The sequence below is a fragment of the Cervus elaphus genome, chromosome 3 (genome assembly GCF_910594005.1).
Source record: "Cervus elaphus chromosome 3, mCerEla1.1, whole genome shotgun sequence".
NCBI lineage: Eukaryota > Metazoa > Chordata > Mammalia > Artiodactyla > Cervidae > Cervus > Cervus elaphus.
Window position 1 is genome coordinate 21,183,588 of NC_057817.1, and position 22,268 is coordinate 21,205,855.

Sequence of the window (22,268 nt, forward strand, 5' to 3'; positions counted from 1 at the left end):
ACATATATGTATATATTTGGTTCTTACCCCAAGGTTTCTGACTCACAACTCCTAAAACCTTTGGAGTTTGCTGAATAAGAGCAATAAAGTTATCTCTTGTTATGTTAATAAGTGATTTTGGAAAGCACTTAGGTAACCTAAGGGGGGAGGGGGGCACTTGTTGCTAAGAGACCCAAAAGGTCAGGAGAGTGTCTGAACTTTCAGTCCCTCCCCCTCACCTCCTGGGAGGGCAGAGGTGCTAGAGACTGAGTTCAACTGCCATGCCCAAGGACTATGAAATGAAGCCTGCACAAAAACCCAAAAGGACAAAATCGGGAGAGCTTTCTGATTGGTGAAAAAATTCTATTTAATATAAGCAAAATATTTCAGGCTAGAGATTTTTAAAATTCTAATCTATTATTTTATCTATTTTTACTGGAGAGAGATGAATTTCACAAGAAGTCAAACACAGTGATGCCATTTGCTATGTTTTATTTTGCTATTAGCTTGTTAAACATAACATGCAAATAATCAAAAAGAAACATACACATGACTTAGGGGGAAACATAATTCTAGAAAAGAAAAGTTTCATTAGGTAAGTATATATATATTCTTAACACTAAAAATACTGCTTTAAATGTATGTAGTTGTTTCATGACTTTTGTCTAGTATTTTGCAGAATCATTGGTCTCAAGATTTACCATCTATTTTTCAGCTAAACAAATTTGAACATTGAAATGTGAACATTTGAGCACTGAGATAATTTGCTTCAGGACTGTAAACATCCATATGCATGTAACCCATGCTTTTTGACACATTAAGATTTAGAAATTATAAAACTTGACTTTCATGAAACCAATAAAAAGCTTTTCACATCATTTGACAGTAGAGATGTAAAAAACACTAAATTTACAAATAAAGCATTAAGTTTCTTGTCAAGGCGTGTGTGTGTGTGTTTGTGCTTGTGATGAAATAGGCCTGCCTTTCATCTTCTCTTTTAAAAAAGTAGCAAAATGTTTACAAAACATTTTCCCTTAGAATTAGAAATTTATGAAAGTAATAAACAGCATCAAAAAATGAATACTATAAAAACTGACACACAAATAAACATAACCATAAACTGCTGCTCCAGGCTACACCTCAATGTAATTGGAATCAGTAGACATTAATTAACAGTGATCTCATTCGCGACACGTAGACATTCATACATATCAGGCGGCAGACTAGTTTGGGTGATGTGATTGCCATCCAAACGCAAATGTTTGATCTTGGAGTAGGATAGGGGTCCCAGGATCTTACAGAAGCTCTTTACATCAAACTCTGGAAAATTAAAGAGTAAAACATTTCAATCTTTTCTTTCAGTACATGAGCTTGAAACCATCATTTAAAAAAAGAAAATCTTTAAGTCTATAATAATATCCAATAGAACTTCTTCCCACTTATTTGATGTATCTTTGAATTTAGAACTATTAAAGGAATATTTCAGACTTCCAAAAGCCCAGTAATATTTAGTAAAGAATACCTATGGTTAAGACAGAAGATTCAATTAATGTTTGAAGGAACAGAACTTAAGTTCTTAATGAAACATCTTTTTAGTATTATTTAAGTTCTTGATTTAGAAATACTGGATTATAGAAAGACATGCAGTGAGCCTATCATGTTATCTAAGCATTATTTTGAAATATTAAGCCGAGCTTGAGGAAATCTAAGACGGGGTGCTGTTACATGAGCAGTCTCAGCAGAGTAAGGATTCTGAGTTGTTGCATCTTAAAATAAAAAGGGTTAAATAGATGAACTCTAGAGAGTTTTCCAACAACCACACTTCATGACAAAGATTCAAAACTCCAAAGCAAAAACCAAATCATGGAATATCCACCATCTCAGTCCATGTCCTTTTCTTCTGGGGTCAAAAAGTTGCCACAAATGAACATCTGATTTAGTTTTTAATGGACACCAAGATGGTTACTAGATAGCATGACCTGTGTATGTACATTGAAACCGCCTATGGTGGCACAAATCTATTTCAGATTAACCTTATGCCGGTCCTTTATCTTGTTATTTTTCTTTCATTTTTCAACTCTAGCTAACAATGACTTCAGTTGAACCCCAAACACACTGCAGTCTTTCCCTCTAAGATGTTGTCTTAAATTACTCATCTGTCAAATTCCAGGGATTTTTCTTTCAATACTGCCTCTGAGAAAGTATGGAACAATGGAAATAACATGGGTCTAGGCCTATATTAGTTTTCTATCTCTGCCATTTACCTTCTGAAACATTTATCAGAGTTTCAAGTATAACATATCTATCACACTGTGTGGCATGAGGATTTCATCAACTAAGGTATGTAGGGCACTTCACACAGAGCTAGCACATTACTGTGTACTGAATAATTATTGGTGTCCTTTTCTTTTTCTCTCTTCTAAATTGCTTTATACTAGGAGGATCTGTGACTAGTCTAATGCTTAAAGTCGCAAGTTTGAAAAATGAGAAATAGTTTTTGACTGTACATTTCCTAATATAAGAAAAGCATTAAGGAACTCTCTTTATCTTACAATGTGGGCAACTGGTATGTGTAAATATTATGCAGCAAGATAAACTAAGTTGAAGACACACGTGCAAAGTCACATGACAAGAATCCCTGAAATGTGTATACCTAAGTGTCAAAGATAAGGAAGGGAGAAAGGTAACTACTCACTTGCAAATGACTAAACGTGCTGGGAACTGGAATTACAGCCTCAGCTTGGCACCGAGACGCTGCTGGCATCTCTCTCTTGGTCTATCTGTCCCATCTTCTACACTGGCTCTTTCTTTTTTACTCATACAATGAAAACTGATTTTTCCACTTTCAAATGCCCCTGCATTTATATCTTTTGCCTTTCTTGTCTCAGAGTAGGAGGTAGTCTTGCTCCTGTTAACCTCCACCCACCAAATCTAATGGATTTCTTCAGCCCTCAATCATATTAAATTCCGTTAGCATTTTGGCCTGTCTGAGTATCCTTTTTCCTGACCACAAAAGTTTATAATGTGGGACCATATATTGCCACATAGTGAATTTTCCCCTGGAAACAGCTCTAAGGGTTTAGCTCTGATAGCCTGACTGTATTGCATGACAGGCAAGCTCTCCAGATGCAAGAAAGAAGACGTGGCATTGCAGAGCTGGCAGTCACGATTTCCTTCATGAGAACACCCCAACTCTACTAGGAGTTACATGGAACTGTTGCAGAATTATAAAGTAGCATATTAATAAGGCACAGTGCAGTTTTTTCTGATAGGAGTGTCAATATCCTTAGCCAGTATGACAAGGGGACCAAGTTTTATAATATACACATGTTCAATTTCAATAGATTATTTTGCACATAGAATTTTTTATTTACTGTGTGAATCAGTGTTTCCCACCTGAGTTTTCATTTTAAAAACTTCATCTGTGAATTACAGGTTTTTTTCTTCTGCCAACTTCCATTAAAAAATAAGGTGGATATTGGTGAAGAGTCAACTTATGATCCGAATCTTAATAGCTTAAATTGAAAAATGTGCCAGGAGATCAGGAGAGTGCATAAACAGCCCAAGTGGATCAGGTCAAACTCCTACCCAGCAGATAAATGAAAAATAAACTACAGAAGTAAGAGAAAGGAAAGAGAAATGATGGGGAAATCAAATGAGGTTGTGTGTAAGAAAAAGAAGCTCTGTAATTCTAGTAAACTATATTCCAGATGCTTATCATAGTCCTTAAACTTTCTCACAGTCCTCATAAGAAACACTGTGGACACTGTACACACCACCCGTACCAGGGAAAACAGAGATGGATGATGGTCATGATAGCAGAGTAACATGCTGAGTGCCAAGTGAAGACGTCAGAGGAGACCGTGAGTGGACGCGGCTGCTCTGGGGACAAGTAGGAGAGATATGTTAAAGTCTCTGATGATTGTGCCTCCTCTGGACTTGAATTCTCCCTTAGCTACATATTGTCAAGAAATGAATGCAGACACAAATTGAAGTCATGAAGGAGGCAAAGAATAACAGATGAAAATCAAGAGTTAACACAGCAGAATTAATTAGCCCAGAATATTAAATTTGAAGAAATGAGTGTTTAAATTCTATATGACCTTAATAATTTCTTATCTGGATACTCTGAAGAAAAGCCACATACTGGATAAACAACTAAGCTAGAATTCTATATTCTAGAGAAATATTTTGTTGGCATTTTTAGTTTTTTTTTTTTAAACTGGAGCCAATTTAATATTTGTGTCACGTGACTTAGGTATTTAAAACCTTGAGGAAGTATCAATCAATCATCAGCACAGTTTTCTACTTACTTTCAAGTTCATTGACCTCCAGGTAATAGTTTTCAAGGTTTTCATTGACCGTCGGTATGCTTTTCAGCTTATTATAGGAGAGATCCAGCTCCAACAAAGATGATACGTTAAAAGAATTTCCAGGTACTCCACTATCAGCCAGTTCATTATGAGACAAACGCAGATACTGCAATGCACTGAAACGCTTGAAATATTCATCAGGGATGTTGCTAATCTTGTTGTTGTCTAAGTAGAGAGTTAGAAGAGATACTGGGAGACCAGAAGGTAGTTTGGTCATCTGATTGAAGCTCAAGTCAAGGTATTCGAGTGACTTCAGACCTTTCAAGGCAGCTGAAACGGCATCCTCTTTCAGCTGATTGTGCTGAAGGTGGATAAAGGTCAGGTTAACCAGTCCATCAAAGGAGCCAAGCTTAGAGATTTTGTTGTGAGTGAGCTGCAGGTCCACCAGAGATTTGGGAAGTGGGCCCACAGATTCTGTCAGATTGTTGTAATTTATGTGCAGCTTCTTCAGTTGCTTCAGTTTAGAGAAAACTCTTCCTTTGATCTTGGAATTTTCTAGAAGGTTGTGGTCGAGAATGAGCCACTGCAGGTCAGTTACGTTTTCAAAGGCCTTGTCATCAATATGGTCAATCTGGTTATTCCTAAGGTAAAGGTACTTGATTCCAGGAGGTACCATGGGCACACTCTTCAGTTTCAGCTCATCGCAGTACATGGCTGTTGGATAGCTTTCAGGGCAGTTACATTCTGGGGCACAGTTTGGTGATGACCTCCCGTATATTGATTGGGGGAAATCGTAATAATCATAATAATCAGGATAGGTGCTGCTGGCACTGCCAATTAATGCCAAGAGGAGAGGAAACACACCTAGATTCATTTTGGCAAATGCTTTGAATCCTAAATAAAGTGAAAATATGTATTATAAAATAGTATTCTTTCAGGAAAAGTATACTAAGAAGAAAGAAAATGCATTTGCAAATGTGAATTTTATTATTTTAGAGTGCTTTTTTTTTTTTACTGCACTGATGATGTCTGTTTAATTTGTTTTTAAAGATTAGGGTAAGGATGTAAATTTACAATGTGTGGGGAAGGGAACAGATTCTACGACAGATTGCATACACTGGCGCCCCCTTCTGGGCGAGCTAGGCCTAATTGTTCCAGTCAACCTCTCTCCAGGTCCTTTCCTTAATTACATGGATTCCTGCAAGAGGTTTCTGGGAGGTGCCCATTAAGCACCATGTTAGAGAGCAGCTTCAGAATACCTTCAAAACCAGAAGAAATAAAAACAAGAAGACAATTGTAAACTGGACCCTCTACCCCACCATTCAACATCATTAAAATATCTCATTAAAAAGATCCTTCCTGAGAACATGGGCAATCTGTGATTTTGTCTGGAAGAACATTGTTCTTATGTGTGTCTGCTGGAGATGGCTGAGGGTGGGGGGATGATGGTGGTGGTAGTGGTTGGGTGCTGGGGAGGGTGGAAAATTCTTTTAGAAATGTCTTTATTGCTGACTCTGAAGAAAGGAAACAGACTTCTTAAACGGGGGTTGTGCATATTATGTCAACTTTTGTTTAATATTCTATACTTTTAAGCACATTACAGAACTCTGTTTGAAAATTAGTATTTAGTGCATTCATTTTAGTAAAATTATTGTTTGTTAATCAAGGAAATGTCACGAACTCTAAACAGTTTTAAACCTAGAAAGAGATCTAACTGATAGAGAATGATGTTCTTTTCAAAGTTTTGAATGAAAGCTTTTCTTTCTCTCAGTCACTCACAATTTGTCTGCCTTTTTCATGTTAAAATTTGAGAAGGCAGGGTTCCCTTATCTGGGTTTAAGCACTCTCACTGAATGAAGATGGGGAAGAACAAGGAAGGTCTGCATTAAACAGTGGGCATTAAGAGCCATGTAGGAAAGGATCCATTTGGGAAGATACATTGAAAACAATTTGTATCAATGATCTTCACATGTACCTGTTGCTAAGGTGAGGATCAGTGAAGCACATTTCAATTTCTTGGGAAGTAAAGGGTTAGCAGTATAGGTAAAGGAAAATAGGATATGAGTTGGGCTTTGGTGGAATGAAGAGTTATAGCTGAGCAATTGGTCATTCTGGGAGGGAAGTTGTTACTGTGAAGCAGCATCCACATTCCCGTGGATACCATAAAATAAAATCTCTTCCTGTGAGAAACAGGTACAAGCTTTTGGATCTAGATAGTTTGGGATAAGCAGGATTTTCTGCTTTCAGAAATTTTCAACATCTTTCTTTAACTTGGAATTATAAAATACTTAAATTTAGCAGATGAAACACTCAAAAAGATTGTTAGGATCACTCTCATAACAGACAGAATGTAACACGTAGCCAGACTCTTAGTAAATTATTCCCTAAGATTGTGATGGAGTCATTAAATTTAGTTGACAGGACTTGGCCATGAGGACAATTACATAGTGCTAATGTAATTGTAGGATTCTTTATAAATTACAGTATATTGATGCTGTAAAGATTTGTCTTACTTTATTAATAAGTCCACCTTATTTTAATTCAATATACACTAAAATAGACATGGGAACTATAATGTGAGTATTGAATCGTAATGAAAAATGCTTCCATATTTTTTGGCAGAGTCAAAACAAGGACTCTGAATTCAAAGAGAGTTTGTAACCATATAATGACTCCATTATGAAACAAAAACACTCTTTACTTTCCCCTAGTTATTTCAAATACCTGTGGCTATGAAGAAAAGGCTTTTTTCCAAGCAGTAAATCATGTTTCCCAGAATTTGTTTAAAACATATTCCTGTTTCTTGAAACATACATCCACAACCCAAATCTTTAAAATTATCAAAATAAAATTAAGTAATCCTTTTGTTCAGGTTTTATAACAGCATAAAATGTTTACAGCAAATCATAACAAATTATAATGACATACCAGTTGCAAAATATTTTGAATGCTGATTGAAATGGCTTTCTTTGTTCCAAACTCAGTTCTAACAAAACTAACATATAGAACTACTTAGCATAAAATAGCAAACATTTTAAATGCCATACTGTTTCACTGTGTCTACTCTCTAGTGAAACCTTGAAACTTTTTATAACATCCTTTGCTAAGGAAGGCATTATAGGCTGTATAAAATGTATCTCAAATTCATAAATCATGGAAAGTAGATTATGCAAGATGTGAAAGTAAATGCTCAAAACTGGATTTGCTGTTGAATAGCAATTGGCAAAGTTGCTCTGGAATTTTTTTCTGTTCTTATTACAATAAACACTGTCCCAAACCGTCAGCATCCCCGGTGCTATAGTTAAAACAGCACTTACCTTACTGTCTGGACCCTGCTTTCGTTAATTCTTAAAGCAGATGCACTATGGACAAGAATCCACCAATATATGCTGTAAACTCTGTCAGGACGGAACTGGCTGCCAGATTCTTAGTGATACAAGAGCTGAGGGGGGGTGGAAACCCAGCCCAGTCACGCCAGTCTCTGAATGGAGTTATGTCATTGTGGGGATCTTGTGGTGTGGCATGCAAACACTCTCTAACGAGGTGCAGGTGGGCTTGGTGAGCAAGGACAGCCCAGCTCACTCCCTATGGAGTAAGAGATACGTGCTGCTGCTGCTGATGCTAAGTACTAACCCAGCCCATATAACCTAGCTTTTAACCCCAAATGGGTCCTGCTGCAAATGAGGTATCTGCAGTGAGAATGTTCTCTTACAAAGCCCTTTACTTCTATAGCTGTGACAATTGAATACAGTTCTCTCAGCCAACTATCATGTTCCTCCAAAGGTCACGTACATCATCAACTAAATAAACCATCTCAGGAAAATGTAAATGAGCAGACTCAGGAGAATTGAATCCTTTTTGCTCATTGCTCTTGAAATTTATTCTTACTTGAACCAACTTAATTTTTGGCCAAAAGAGAAACTTACACTAGTTTCTAAAATATTAAAATGCTTCATTTATACTGTGATACCAGTGATAAGTATCAACATTTCCAGTTTGCTTATGTTAAGCAGACTCATTTTATGCTCTTCAGGTCTGGAACCAATCAGTAATATTCTGCCTGTTTCTTATTTTGTGGATTTAATTTAGGAATTCATCCAAAACCTGACTTGGGAATAGTATTCTATAGCTTATTGCCAAAAAACATAAAAGAACATGAAAAAATAAATGTATACTAAAAATATCACAAAGTAATCATTTTTCACTGTCATTGCATGCATGCTAGCAATATATTTTTTTTCAAAACTGAAAGTTATGCTAAGTTGCATTCTCCCAAAGGCCTGGTTTGACATATGTTTCCTTATCATTTCCTGATGCAGGCTTCTAGAAAATGAGAATCTACTCAATTCCTTGTCTATTTCATTTTGTGATTGTATCAGCTTTGTAGCTTTTTTATATCATTTTTCCATCCAAATTTTTCATTTCCTCATGTTTATAAGAATTCTTAGAATCAGATACTTTAAGTTGCCACATTGTAAGATTTTCCCTTTTCAGATAAATATGTGACATTTTAGCAATGAGATTTTTGAAAATTAATTTAATCTCCATGATCAATAATGCATTTGTCTGAAAAATTACTATTAGTGTAAATGCCTCATTTTTGTCAGAGAACAGTTTAAAAACTAAAAACAATCTTCTTTGAAGTAACTAATACAATTGTAAGGTAATTTATAGCATAACATTTTAAGAAAATCTTAGAAATACCTCTGTTTTACATGGGTCTTCACCAGCAGTTCAGTGGTAAAGAATCTGTCTGCAATGCAGGAAATGCGGGTTGATCCCAGGGTCAGAAAGCTCCCCTGGAGAAAGAAATGGCAACTCACTCCAGTATTCTTGCCTGGGAAATTCCATGGACTGGGGAGCTCTTGGTGGGCTATAGTCCATGGGGTCAGACGGGACTGAGCCACTAAACAATAACAACAAACACAGTTTTACATAGAGGACATAAATAAACTTAGAAGAAATTAAGAAAAAAAAGGAGGTAAATTGATCAGTCATATATAATTAAATGTCTCATTGTAAGAAGATAGCTAAAACAATACTAAGCATTAGTATTGTCAACTTCTATAACCTGCAATTTTGTTTGAAAAATTCCAGCTATATATTCCAAGGATTTTTCTTTTGAGCAATAATGTGTTGTCTGTAACAGAGTTCAAATACACTAAGTTGGATTTAGCTTATTGTGAGGCTGATATTGTCCATATATACCCTTTTCTGTAGAATTAGTTCTGTGAGGCCAATAATTGCATACTATTGCACATTTTAAAGCATATTTCTTAGGCTTATTAGAAAGAAATGAAATTAATATTTGCGGTGTATCTAATTTATCCCATGCTTTATTCTCAGAATGTTCACATACTTCTAAGTTTAAATTTCATGCTTTAAAATCCATTAAATATTATTATCACATTTTCAGAGAAGTAAAAATGGAGACTCAGAAAGTCTAAACAATTCACTGAAAGTCACCTAACAAGTAAGTGGAAAAACAAAATCATGAGCACCTTCACCCACTGGAAAGAGGGTGGACAGGATGGAGCTAGGAAAAGGTATTTAATTAGTTTAAAATATTTTCTAGGCAACATTATTAACAGTTGAGAAAATGCATAAATATTAGCCAGGCAAAAGTTTTTAAAAGGCACAAGTTTAGCTAAGCAATGGTTTCTCTCTTTGTACTTCACATACTCACATTCTCGCATATGCATACGTTAGACCTGGGTGAGGTTTGAGCTTTCCAACCCAGTGAACGGAGATTAGGTCCTTTGCGGTAATGCATGTGGGAGATTTCATCAGAATCTGTTAAAACGATTGAGTTGCCACATCAGCCTATCAACTGGACTCCCTCTGTCACTTGAGACCAGCAAGGATGATGAAGAAAATCATTATTGTTTCACTCACCCAGTTCTGAATGAGCTCCCCTGGTGGCCCAGATGGTAAAGCTTCTGCCTACAATGCAGGAGACCCGGATTGGATCCCTGGGTTGGGAACATGCCCTGGAGAAGGAACTAGAGACCCACTCCAGTACTCTTGCCTGGAAAATTCCATGGATGGAGGAGCCTGGCAGGCTACAGTCCATGGGGTTGCAAAGAGTCAGACACTACTGAGCGACTTCACTTTCACTTTTCTGAAAGCAACCTTGGACTTCTCAAAGCCCCAAGACTCACAGCAACTTGACTGTCCTTGTGTCATCCATTCCGTAATGTATGACAGAAAAGTAACAGTTGGAAAGTAGTGAACATGCCTCGTGGCTCAAAAGGTAAAATGCAATGCAAAAGACCTAGGTTTAATTGCTGGGTCGGGAAGATCCCGTGGAGAAGGGAATGGCTACCCACACTCTTGTTCTTGCCTGGAGAATTCCGTGGACAGAGGAGCCTGGTGGGCTACAGTCCATGGGGTCGCCAAGAGTCAGAACTCAGCGACTTTCACTTTCTCTCAGTGAACCACCCAGACTTTATGGAAAGATAGATGTAGATTAGAAACTGTTTCAACCAATCTACCTGGAGTGAAAATGAAAAAAGTATGTGATCTTGATACCTTTAGTCTCTTCATCTTTAAAGTGGGTTTGATAATTTCTGTAGAAAAACATATGAGCATCAAAGGACAGTGTATAAAGCCGTTGGTGCAGGGCTTGACTGGAGGAGAAAATGGCAACCCACTCCAGTATTCTTGCCTAGAAAAATCCCATGGAGGGAGGAACCTGGCGGGGCTACAGTCCATGGGGCTGCAAAGAGTCGGACACGACTGAACGACTAACACATCGTTATTCATAGAGTCATAGAACCACAGATTTGGAATAAATGTCAGATATCCTTTAAAGGATGAGTTCCATGAAACCAGTTCCCCAAGGTCTGCAGCCGGGTCTTTTTCTTCTCATGTGAAGAGCTGAACTACCGTGTTACCAGTACTCTGCCCAAAGAGCTTCAACATTGTTTTCCCTTTGTGTAGGACGGATGGCCGGACTTCCCCGCTAGCTCTGCTGGTAAAGAATCCGCCTGCAATGAGGGAGACCTGGGTTCGATCCCTGGGTTGGGGAGATCCCCTGGAGAAGGGAATGGCTACCCACTCCAGTATTCCTGCCCGAAGAATCCCACAGACAGAGGAACCTGGTGGACTACTGTCCATGGGGCCGCAAAGAATCACACAGGACCGAGCGATTAAGCACAGGACAGGATGAATGGCATCTCATGTTCCCCAGTGTTCTGTCTAGGCAGTAAGGTATGACTGCGCATCGATGATATGAAGTCATCTCAGAGCATGGAATAGGATGAAATATAATGACAATTCCCTGCTAACAGAGGAGAAAGTTCTATTTTTGCCATTTTACACACTGTGATTTCAAACTCAACTCTTCTTATCTGTCATAAAAGTTGTTTGTTTTAGCATATTTAGAAAATGCAGAGGAAAATGAGAATTTTAGTATGATTAGAGGGTAGTTTTAAGGGAAAAAGTAAAAATATATATTCTAGCCCAGAGATTACTATATTTTGGTGTTTTTTCTTAAGATGTGAGTATGTACACACACAAGCCAGCAGACATTGATTTTCACAAAAATATTACAGCATTACACTTACAGTTTTGCAGTGTTTTCCACATGACAGTAAGTTGTGGGTATTTTTGTATATTATTAAATATTATTCTCTAATGTCATTTTAATTTAATTAACTGCATTAAATTTTATTAAATAAATATCATAATGTAGTTGTTATTTTTTAATATTACAACGAACACTTGCTTTCTCTTATAATTTGTAAAGCACTGTCCCCTGCACTGAAATTTCTTTCACCAAATTGGTTATACCTAATCTGTCTATTCTGCTTATCTCAATAGACACACTTTAAATGAAAATCCCATTTTAGTAGGTAGTTTATGTTTTCAAATCAGAAAATAAAGGAATGGATTTCAAAGTTTTTTTCTCCCCTCAGGTCAATCTTTTTACCGTTCTTAGCTTTAGCATGTCTTATGAGCCACGGATGGAGAAGAGAATGGCAACCCACTCCAGGATTCTTGCCTGGAGAATCCTGTGGACAGAGGAGCATGATGGACTACAGTCCATGAGGTCACAAAGAGTTGGACACGACTGAGCAGCTAACACACACACATGAGCCATGGAGCTATCTTCATCTTCAGAGTCCTTACAGATGGATGTGTATTTTTAAGCTCATTCTACAATTGCTTCCATTTCTTTTGCATCTTACACGAAAAATATTTTTAGAATTTTCAATAATAAGGTTTACTGTATTTTTGCATTAATTAGTTTGCATTGTAAAAATAAGATACATGAATGGTATAACATGCTGACGCATTTAATAACATACCAGGTTATAATATAAGGTTAAATGTAAAATAACCTCTTAGCCAACTGACTTTCCAATCGCACTCCCCAGAAGTAATCATTGTTTTAGATATTTATTACTTCAGGCATTTCAGACATGTTCTATATACCCAACAGAATTTCATTTCTCTCGCTATTTCTTTCTCTCTCCCTTTTATTCCTTGTGCTTTGCACTTTTCATCTAGATTACTTACTTCATCTAACGAATACATATATCTCTGCATCATGTTTTATATAGTTACAGAACACACTGTTGTATGGGTGTATCAAATATTACTTGTGTTTTTGCTCAATGGTGAGTGTTTCATTGCTTTCAATGTTTGCTGTTTGTTGTTTGCACAGTTTAATCATTATGATACAATATGTGGATCAAATTATGTGCATTAATGCAATTTAGCTTTAGGAAAATTCCAAAAAGGAAATTTCTGATGTGAAGTGTGTGCACTTTTAAGACTTTACAGTTATTATCTAGTTATTGGTCTGATTATCACTGCCATCAATGGTATATGAGAATGTATTTTCACGAATCATTCATGAAGTTTGGATATAATCAAGCATAACATTTCTGTAATCTCATTGTTCAAGCATTATTTATTAAATAATATTTGGTAGTTGTAGTCTCCTCTCTTTATTTCTTAAGATAATACTAGTGAATTCATTATGTGTTAACATAATAATATTTTAACTAAAACCCCATATTTTCCGAAATATACATAGTGAAAGGAGAGGAATTTTATTTTTGTAAATCTATTTAATAAATGGGTTAGTAGGCCTGAGCTGGACTCTTATAGCTCCTTCTTTATTCAGTCTGTTGTGATATGTTGCTATGCTTGATGCATATGAAGAAAATCTTGTCTCAAATATTAACCTGGGAAAATAAGTATATTAATAGTTTAATAACTTTTTAAATATAATTTCAAATATTCATCTTTAATAAACATCAAACCTCAAAAATGTGTGAAAGGTTTTTATTTTTTTTTATTTTTTTTATTTTTTATTTATTTTTTTATTAGTTGGAGGCTAATTACTTCACAACATTTCAGTGGGTTTTGTCATACATTGATATGAATCAGCCATAGAGTTACACGTATTCCCCATCCCGATCCCCCCTCCCACCTCCCTCTCCACCCGATTCCTCTGGGTCTTCCCAGTGCACCAGGCCCAAGCACTTGTCTCATGCATCCCACCTGGACTGGTGATCTGTTTCACCATAGATAGTATACATGCTGTTCTTTTGAAATATCCCACCCTCACATTCTCCCACAGAGTTCAAAAGTCTGTTCTGTACTTCTGTGTCTCTTTTTCTGTTTTGCATATAGGGTTATCATTACCATCTTTCTAAATTCCATATATATGTGTTAGTATGCTGTAATGTTCTTTATCTTTCTGGCTTACTTCACTCTGTATAATGGGCTCCAGTTTCATCCATCTCATTAGAACTGATTCAAATGAATTCTTTTTAACGGCTGAGTAATATTCCATGGTGTATATATACCACAGCTTCCTTATCCATTCATCTGCTGATGGGCATCTAGGTTGCTTCCATGTCCTGGCTATTATAAACAGTGCTGCGATGAACATTGGGGTGCACGTGTCTCTTTCAGATCTGGTTTCCTCAGGGTGTATGCCCAGAAGTGGGATTGCTGGGTCATATGGCAGTTCTATTTCCAGTGTTTAAAGAAATCTCCACACTGTTTTCCATAGCGGCTGTACTAGTTTGCATTCCCACCAACAGTGTAAGAGGGTTCCCTTTTCTCCACACCCTCTCCAGCATTTATTGCTTTGTAGACTTTTGGATAGCAGCCATCCTGACTGGCGTGTAATGGTACCTCATTGTGGTTTTGATTTGCATTTCTCTAATAATGAGTGATGTTGAGCATCTTTTCATGTGTTTGTTAGCCATCTGTATGTCTTCTTTGGGGAAATGTCTGTTTAGTTCTTTGGCCCATTTTTTGATTGTGTCATTTATTTTTCTGGAATTGAGCTGCAGGAGTTGCTTGTATATTTTTGAGATTAATCCTTTGTTTCTTCATTTGCTATCATTTTCTCCCAATCTGAGGGCTGTCTTTTCACCTTACTTATAGTTTCCTTTGTAGTGCAAAAGCTTTTAAGTTTCATTAGGTCCCATTTGTTTAGTTTTGCTTTTATTTCCAATATTCTGGGAGGTGGGTCATAGAGGATCTTGCTGTGATTTATGTCGGAGAGTGTTTTGCCTATGTTCTCCTCTAGGAGTTTTATAGTTTCTGGTCTTACATTTAGATCTTTAATCCATTTTGAGTTTATTTTTGTGTGTGGTGTTAGAAAGTGTTCTAGTTTCATTCTTTTACAAGTGGTTGACCAGTTTTCCCAGCACCACTTGTTAAAGAGGTTGTCTTTTTTCCATTGTATATCCTTGCCTCCTTTGTCAAAGATAAGGTGTCCATAGGTTCGTGGATTTATCTCTGGGCTTTCTATTCTGTTCCATTGATCTATATTTCTGTCTTTGTGCCAGTACCATACTGTCTTGATGACTGTGGCTTTGTAGTAGAGTCTGAAGTCAGGCAGGTTGATTCCTCCAGTTTCATTCTTCTTTCTCAAGATTACTTCGGCTATTTGAGGTTTTTTGTATTTCCATACAAATTGTGAAATTCTTTGTTCTAGTTCTGTGAAAAATACTGTTGGTAGCTTGATAGGGATTGCATTGAATCTATAGATTGCTTTGGGTAGAATAGCCATTTTGACAATATTGATTCTTCCAATCCACGAACACGGTATGTTTCTCCATCTGTTTGTGTCCTCTTTGATTTCTTTCATCAGTGTTTTATAGTTTTCTATGTATAGGTCTTTTGTTTCTTTAGGTAGATATACTCCTAAGTATTTTATTCTTTTTGTTGCAATGGTGAATGGTATTGTTTCCTTAATTTCTCTTTCTGTTTTTTCATTGTTAATATATAGGAATACAAGGGATTTCTGTGTGTTAATTTTATATCCTGCAACTTTACTATATTCATTGATTAGCTCTAGTTTAATAACCTTTTAAAGATAATTTCAAATATTCATCTTTAATAAACATCAAACCTCAAAAATGTGTGAAAGGTTTTTAAAACCTTAAAAAGCTTTTACCCTTTTAAAAAGGTTAGTTGTAATGTAAAACCTGAAATCATATCAAAGAACATTTTTTTACACTGGTTTCTAAAATTCAAGGCTTTAGTCTCCAAATTTAGAAATAGCTGATGATGTTTAATAGTATTGAAACAAACAACCTGATCAAAAAATGGGCAGTAGATTTAAATAGACATTTCTTCAAAGACACACAGGTGTCCAAAAGGGACCTGAAAGATGCTCAGCATCACTAACCATTAGAGAAATGCAAATCAAAACTACAATGAGATAATATCTAACACCAGAGAATGGCCATCATCAAAAAGTCTACAAACAATAAATGCTAGAAAGAATGTAGAGAAAAGGAAACCCTGCTACACTGTTGGTTGGAATGTAAATTGATACAGCCACTATGGAGAACAGTATGGAGGTTACTTAAGAAACTAAAAATAGAGCTGCCATATGATCCAGCAATCCCATTCCTGGACATATATTCAGAAAAAAATATGGTTCAAGAGGATAATGCACCCCAGTGTTCACTGCATTGCAGTTTACAGTAACCAAGACATGGAAGCAGCTTAAGTGTCCATTGACATAGGAATAGACAAGGAAGATGTGATATGTATGTGTATATATATATACACACACACACACACACACACACAGACACACACACACGCAATGAAATATTAGTCAGCCATTAAAAAGAATTGAAGAAGGAAATGGCAATCCATTCCAGTATTTTTGCCTGGAAAATTCCGTGGATAGAGGAGCCTGGTGGATTACAGTCCTTGAGATGGCAAAGAGTTGGCCACTACTGAGTGACTGAGCAAGCTAAAACAAATGAAATAATGTCATTTCTAGCAACATAGATGGACCTGGAAATTATCACACTACGTGAAGTAAATCAGACAGAGAAAGACAAATATTACATAATATCACTTATATTCAAAAATCTTAAAAAATTTGATACAACAAACTTATTTATAAAATACAAACAGACTCATAGATTTGGAGAATAAACTTATGGCTCCAGGAAATGGGGAGGAGGGAGAAGAGACAGGTTGGGAGTTCGGGATTGATGTGTGCACACTGCTATATTTCAAATAGGTAACCAACAAAGACCAACGGTATAGCACAGGGAATTCTGCTCATTACTCTGTAATAACCTAAATGAGAAAAAATCTTGAAAAAGAATAGGTACACATGTATGTATAATTGAATCACTTTGCTATGCATGTGAAACTAACACATTGTTAATCAACTCCACTCCAATATAAAATATAAATTAAAAATTAATAAATACAATTCAATATTTTTGCTTGACAGTCTGAATTTTCTCAAATATTATTTTTTTTCTTAACATGAATGATATGTTTTATTTTTTGAGAATATATTTGTGAAATACTCTAATCTGATAAGCTATAGTTCATGTATCAGTCACATTTTTAGTTAAAAATAGTACTGCATAAACTCTATTCAATGTTATGTGCCAGTCTGGATGGGAGAGGGGTTTGGGAGAGAATGGGTACATGTATATCTTATGGCTGAGTCCCTTCACTGTTTACCTGAAACTACCACAACATTGTTAATTGGCTATACCCCAATACAAAATGGTTTTGGTGTTAAAAAAAATTAAAAAGAATAGTACTCCATAAAAAAGTAGCTGGTTCAGCCAGAGTCATTTATAGGTTTGTCCATTTTTAAGGCAAAAGTACGGTTATACAGATGTGATGACTCAGTCTTCATGTTTTGGCTAATTCTTTATCTGGGTGATTTACTATGATTTCTTTCACTGACATTTCATCCAGCAAGTATTCACCAATGTCACATTAGTTTCTTAGCTTTTGTGCATACTTTTCAGCCTACGCAGTATATTTTTCCCAGTAAAATGCTCAGTGACTTTTTATTTCTACTTTGAAAAGACATAACAAACAATTTTTGACGTTTAGAGTGTCTCACTTCTAAGTTAAATACTTGGTTCATTTTTCTTTCAACTTTGAACGGGTGGTCTTAAAATGATTTCACAAAACAACTGACTTCATAAAACTGTCTAAACTATTCTGTAGCATAAGAAAAAATAAGTTATTAATGTCTATAAGGCCAAGAGATAATATGATTTTCATCATATTTCTGATGCTCATTCCCATTTTCAGTCACCATTTTTGGAGGTCTTTAGAGTGGATTCCTTATTCTCTTGATAAGAGTTCTTTGATATGCTAATTTTGTGCAGTGCAGCTTGGGGTTGAGAAAGAAAGTCTTAATCTCCCTTGTTAGTGACAATGAAATCTTGAAATACAAGAATATATTGATTTTTTATTTCATCATAGAATAAAACATTTCAAAATTCTGATAATTTTAGACAAAATTTTAAAATTTAGAAGCATTTTTTAAAAAACTGTTATGACAAAGTACAATTACTTTTTTTTGTTCACTGTTATAATCACAGACAATTTGAGGATTTAAAAATAATTCTTTATTGAATAACAGCTACATAGAGAAATGATAGTAGGTATAAACAAAGATAGATAACAGGAACACAGTATTGTTAGTGAGAACTTTGAGGATTAACTGAGTCAGTACATTACTTAGAACAGTGTAAGCATACAGTGATTTGTTTTTGTATGCTGACATATAAAAGGCATAAATGACTAATATTTATACTAATATTGACATTAAACAACACGGAAAAACAAATTAAAAATGCAACTTAGTATTATAAGATAAATTGGTAAGATGTAATGAAAGAGAATATAAGTATTGGAAAAGAGAAAGGCTGCTTGTTGAGTAAACAAATATTTAAACAGGGTAGGAAAAGGTGAAGAAGTGGAGCAAAGAGTATTCAGTGCAGAGGTTTCATAATTTTTGAGTGAGGGGTTGATGATAAAAGCTGGATGGTTAAGTAGTATGGAAATTGCAGTTGAACATATGAGGACGACCAGGTTACACAGGTCATCACAGTGCATGGGATACATTTTAAATTTTCATTCAGGTGCTTTGGGATGCTAATGACTGTAGGTAACTGAATGACGACGAGAGGAAGCAGAAAGGCAAAGTGGAGCACAGCAGGATTAGTCCAGGCAAGAATTAAAGATGGTGACTTAAACTAGAGAGGTGGCAATGGACATGGATAGAACTTGGTACATATAATGTTAGTATAATCAAAGAATGAGTTAACAGCATATTGGACTAGAGAGCAGCCCCATGTCCTCAAGAAGCACAGAGTCAGTGAGGTGGAAAATTGGCAAATAAGCACATAGTTGTGATGGTATATGGCAAATTCTTCTACAGAGGGAAGAATAAGAGAGAGTAACAGCAGCAGAACCAGGCCTGATTGATTGAAGATTTTACCTGAGGAAGTGAAAATCAAAATGAAGCTTTGCAGTGAAAGTTCAACTGGGATTCTTCAGGGAGGAATAGCTATGACCAACCTAGACAGCATATTAAAAAGCAGAGATATTACTGTGCCAACAAAGGTCTATATAGTCAGAGCTATGGTTTTTCCAGTAGTCTTGTATGGATGTGAGATTTGGACCATAAAGAAAGCTGAGCACAAAAGAACTGATGCTTTCGAACTGTGGTGTTGGAGAAGACTCATGAGAGTCCTTTGGACTGCAAGATCAAACCAGTCAATCCTAAAAGAAAACAGTCTTGAATATTCATTGGAAAGGCTGATGCTGAAGCTGAAGCTCCAATACTTTGGTCACCTGATGTGACAAATTGACTCACTGGAAAAGATCCTGATGTTAGGAAAGACTGAAGGCAGGAGGAAAAGGGGACAACAGAGGATGAGATGGTTGGATGGCATCACCAACTCGATGGACATGAGTTTGAGCAAGCTCCAGGAGTTGGTGATGGACAAGGAGGACTGGCGTGCTACAGTCCATGGGGTCTCAAAGAGTCGGACATGACTGAGCAACTGAACTGAACGGAAGGGCAGAATTCTTCCCGAAGAATCCCATGGCCAGAGGAGTCTGGGTGGGCTACCGTCTACAGGGTTGCAAAGACTCGAACACAACTTAAGCAACTGAGTACAAAGGCAGAATAGTTCACACCATTTGAGGCAGAGGGAAAGATTTTGAAAGAGGCAAAGGATGGAGAAACCTATTTTTTTTAGGAATTAATTGTTTTCCCATGACTGAATTCATGAATAGAAGGTCTGTATACACATTAAAAGTTAAAAATAAATCCCCTTTTCTTCTGATTAACTCTATGATGGTTCAGAACATATTGTTTTCAAAGGAACTAAATTAATCAAGGCTTTATGCACATATAGAAAAAAAAATTAAAATATTTTGGTTTCAACCTAGGAATCCAGCAGGCATATCATGAAACTAAATAAAGTTTATAAAAACTGAAATAATCCTAAAGTGTTTAGTTAGTACCAAAGTCTTATTAATATTTTGAAAATGACATAATATTGGCTCATTATAAGACAAGTTCCACTAAAAACAAATAGACTTCTAACAGCAAGTGGTCTAAGTACTCATTATTTTAGTGTTGAAAACTTTGGTCCTGAAATTTAATATCTACCCTTCATTCCAAATATCCCCCCTCTATTACATGTGCAAGAAAATGATTGACCTGTAAGATTAAGCAGTTAGTACACTTTCTAATGATACACATTTTCTGGGGCTATATGGTTTCCCCTAAGTTTCAGAAGAGAATTTTAGAAAATAGCTCTGGGGTTTTAAAATACAAGTCTGTAGTTGACTTATTCATAAACCACAAAGGTTTTTTTATGATAATTATTTCAATATTGAAGACTCCAGTGTTCTTCTAAAGTCCCCCTCTGCAGAATATATATTTTTGGATATTCACCCGAACCTATTATATTTTAACCCACACTCAATTTCTTCCTTTGCACAACAATGAAATTACCATGTCAATAAAAGTTCTTCTAAAATTTCCAACAAGAAAATGGGGGCAGATCCATTATAGTAATCTTGGCAATGATTTGTTGATTTAAATATTTCTGTGTTAAAAAGAAACCATGGTTTTTGGCTACTCTCATTAGTTTTGGACATAACTCGTATTTTGAAATAAGTAAATGATTTCCAAAGTTGTTTGTTGATTGACATCATTCAAGGAACTTTAAAAAATACAAATTCCCAAGAGATTTCCCTTGGAGAGCCTAACTGAATGTGTGTGACTACGACATTTACATTTTCAGCAAGCACTGAAAGTGATTACAATAAGCAGAGGAAAGTTATGTTCTATTCATTTCTCTCTCTTTTTTTTTTTTTTTTGCTTTTCTATGTAGTAGATGATCCAAGGCTTGGATTCTACTCACTTTTGTATGTTTGCTTCTTGGTAAAGTAAAAGATATCATCACTGTAAGTTTAGAGGTCTTAGGCTAATTTCAGGCATGGAGAACAACCAACTTTGTACCATTGAAATGATCTTCTCCTCAGGACCTTAGATTCCAAAAGCCTTATTTCTTCTGGTCTCTCGTGCGTTAACAGCTCCTTCATAATTCTTTGCATTCTCAGTTGTCTTATGGAGACAGTGCCTCTGACTTTTTTTTTTTTAAGTAAAAAATGTGTGACTTTAATGGAGAAAATTCAGGATTAGTGAATCAGGAAGACCCCCAAGGGGAAGGTCTTATCATAGCTTTCCTTATGACTATCTATTCAGTCTATTAAATAATACAAATTTGAGGAAAGAGGATGTTAAAAGACTTAGGGTCTTCAGGGATATTCCTATTGGTCCAGACATGGACTCTGGCTAATCTAGAAGCTAGTTAGTCATGGACTATTTATTCATTTTATGTTGATTGAAAATTAATGCACTGTATTCAGATGAACAAAGAAAATTGAAGGATTTTTTGTTTGTTTTGTTTAATCTCTCTTCCACCGACACTGGATGGTAAGAAATCTGAATTTAGTAATTAGCATTTTGTTAATCTCTGTTTAAAAGGCCTCTCTCAATTTGATTGTCCTTTTAGCCTTCCAGAGGGATTTCCCTGGTGGCTCAGACGGTAAAGAGTCTGCCTACAATGCGGGAGACTGGGTTCAGTCCCTGGGTCGGGACGATCTCCTGGAGAAGGAAATGGCAATCCATTCTAGTACTCTTGCCTGGAAAATCCTGTGGATGGTGGAACCTGGTAGGCTACAGTCCATGGGGTCGCAAAGAGTCGGACTCGACTGAATGACTTCACTTTAGCCTTCCAGAGTTTAACTCCAGGATGGAATCTGGGTGGGGAGCTTAATATATGTTCCTGGTGCCAAGGGCTTAGGTAGGACAGGAGCAGTTACAAGGATTAGTATATAATGGTTCTTTTGTTCCTCCTTATCTTCACTGAAGAACCTCTGCACTGGGGACTCTGCTCCTGAGTCTGTGTCCTCTTTATCTCTGGGTTGGATCCTGTACCCATCAATTCTCCATGAAGGCTATCTCACAGCATCTTCCGCTGGCTTTGAATAACTTCCTGACAGTTGGCTATGACTTCCAAACAAATCCCTACTTGGGTGGTTGACTCTGCAGTCACTAGAGTAACAGAACCACGGCCAGAGTAGACAGAGGGAGGAGAAGGAGGGACTTAGATGAGTTCCAGGATTAGTTTT

At 36.3% G+C, this 22,268-nt stretch overlaps 1 protein-coding gene across 1 annotated transcript; it reads right to left on the reverse strand.

The window, feature by feature from the left end:
• Positions 1–454: 454 nt before the first annotated feature.
• LUM (lumican) lies at positions 455–7,927 on the reverse strand. Its single transcript, XM_043881038.1, has 3 exons — positions 7,610–7,927; positions 4,293–5,186; positions 455–1,299 (listed from the first exon to the last, which is right to left on the reverse strand). Exons 2-3 carry the CDS (start codon positions 5,164–5,166, stop codon positions 1,145–1,147), a joined length of 1,029 nt encoding a protein of 342 aa, XP_043736973.1. The 5' UTR covers positions 5,167–5,186; positions 7,610–7,927; the 3' UTR covers positions 455–1,144.
• Positions 7,928–22,268: the final 14,341 nt, after the last annotated feature.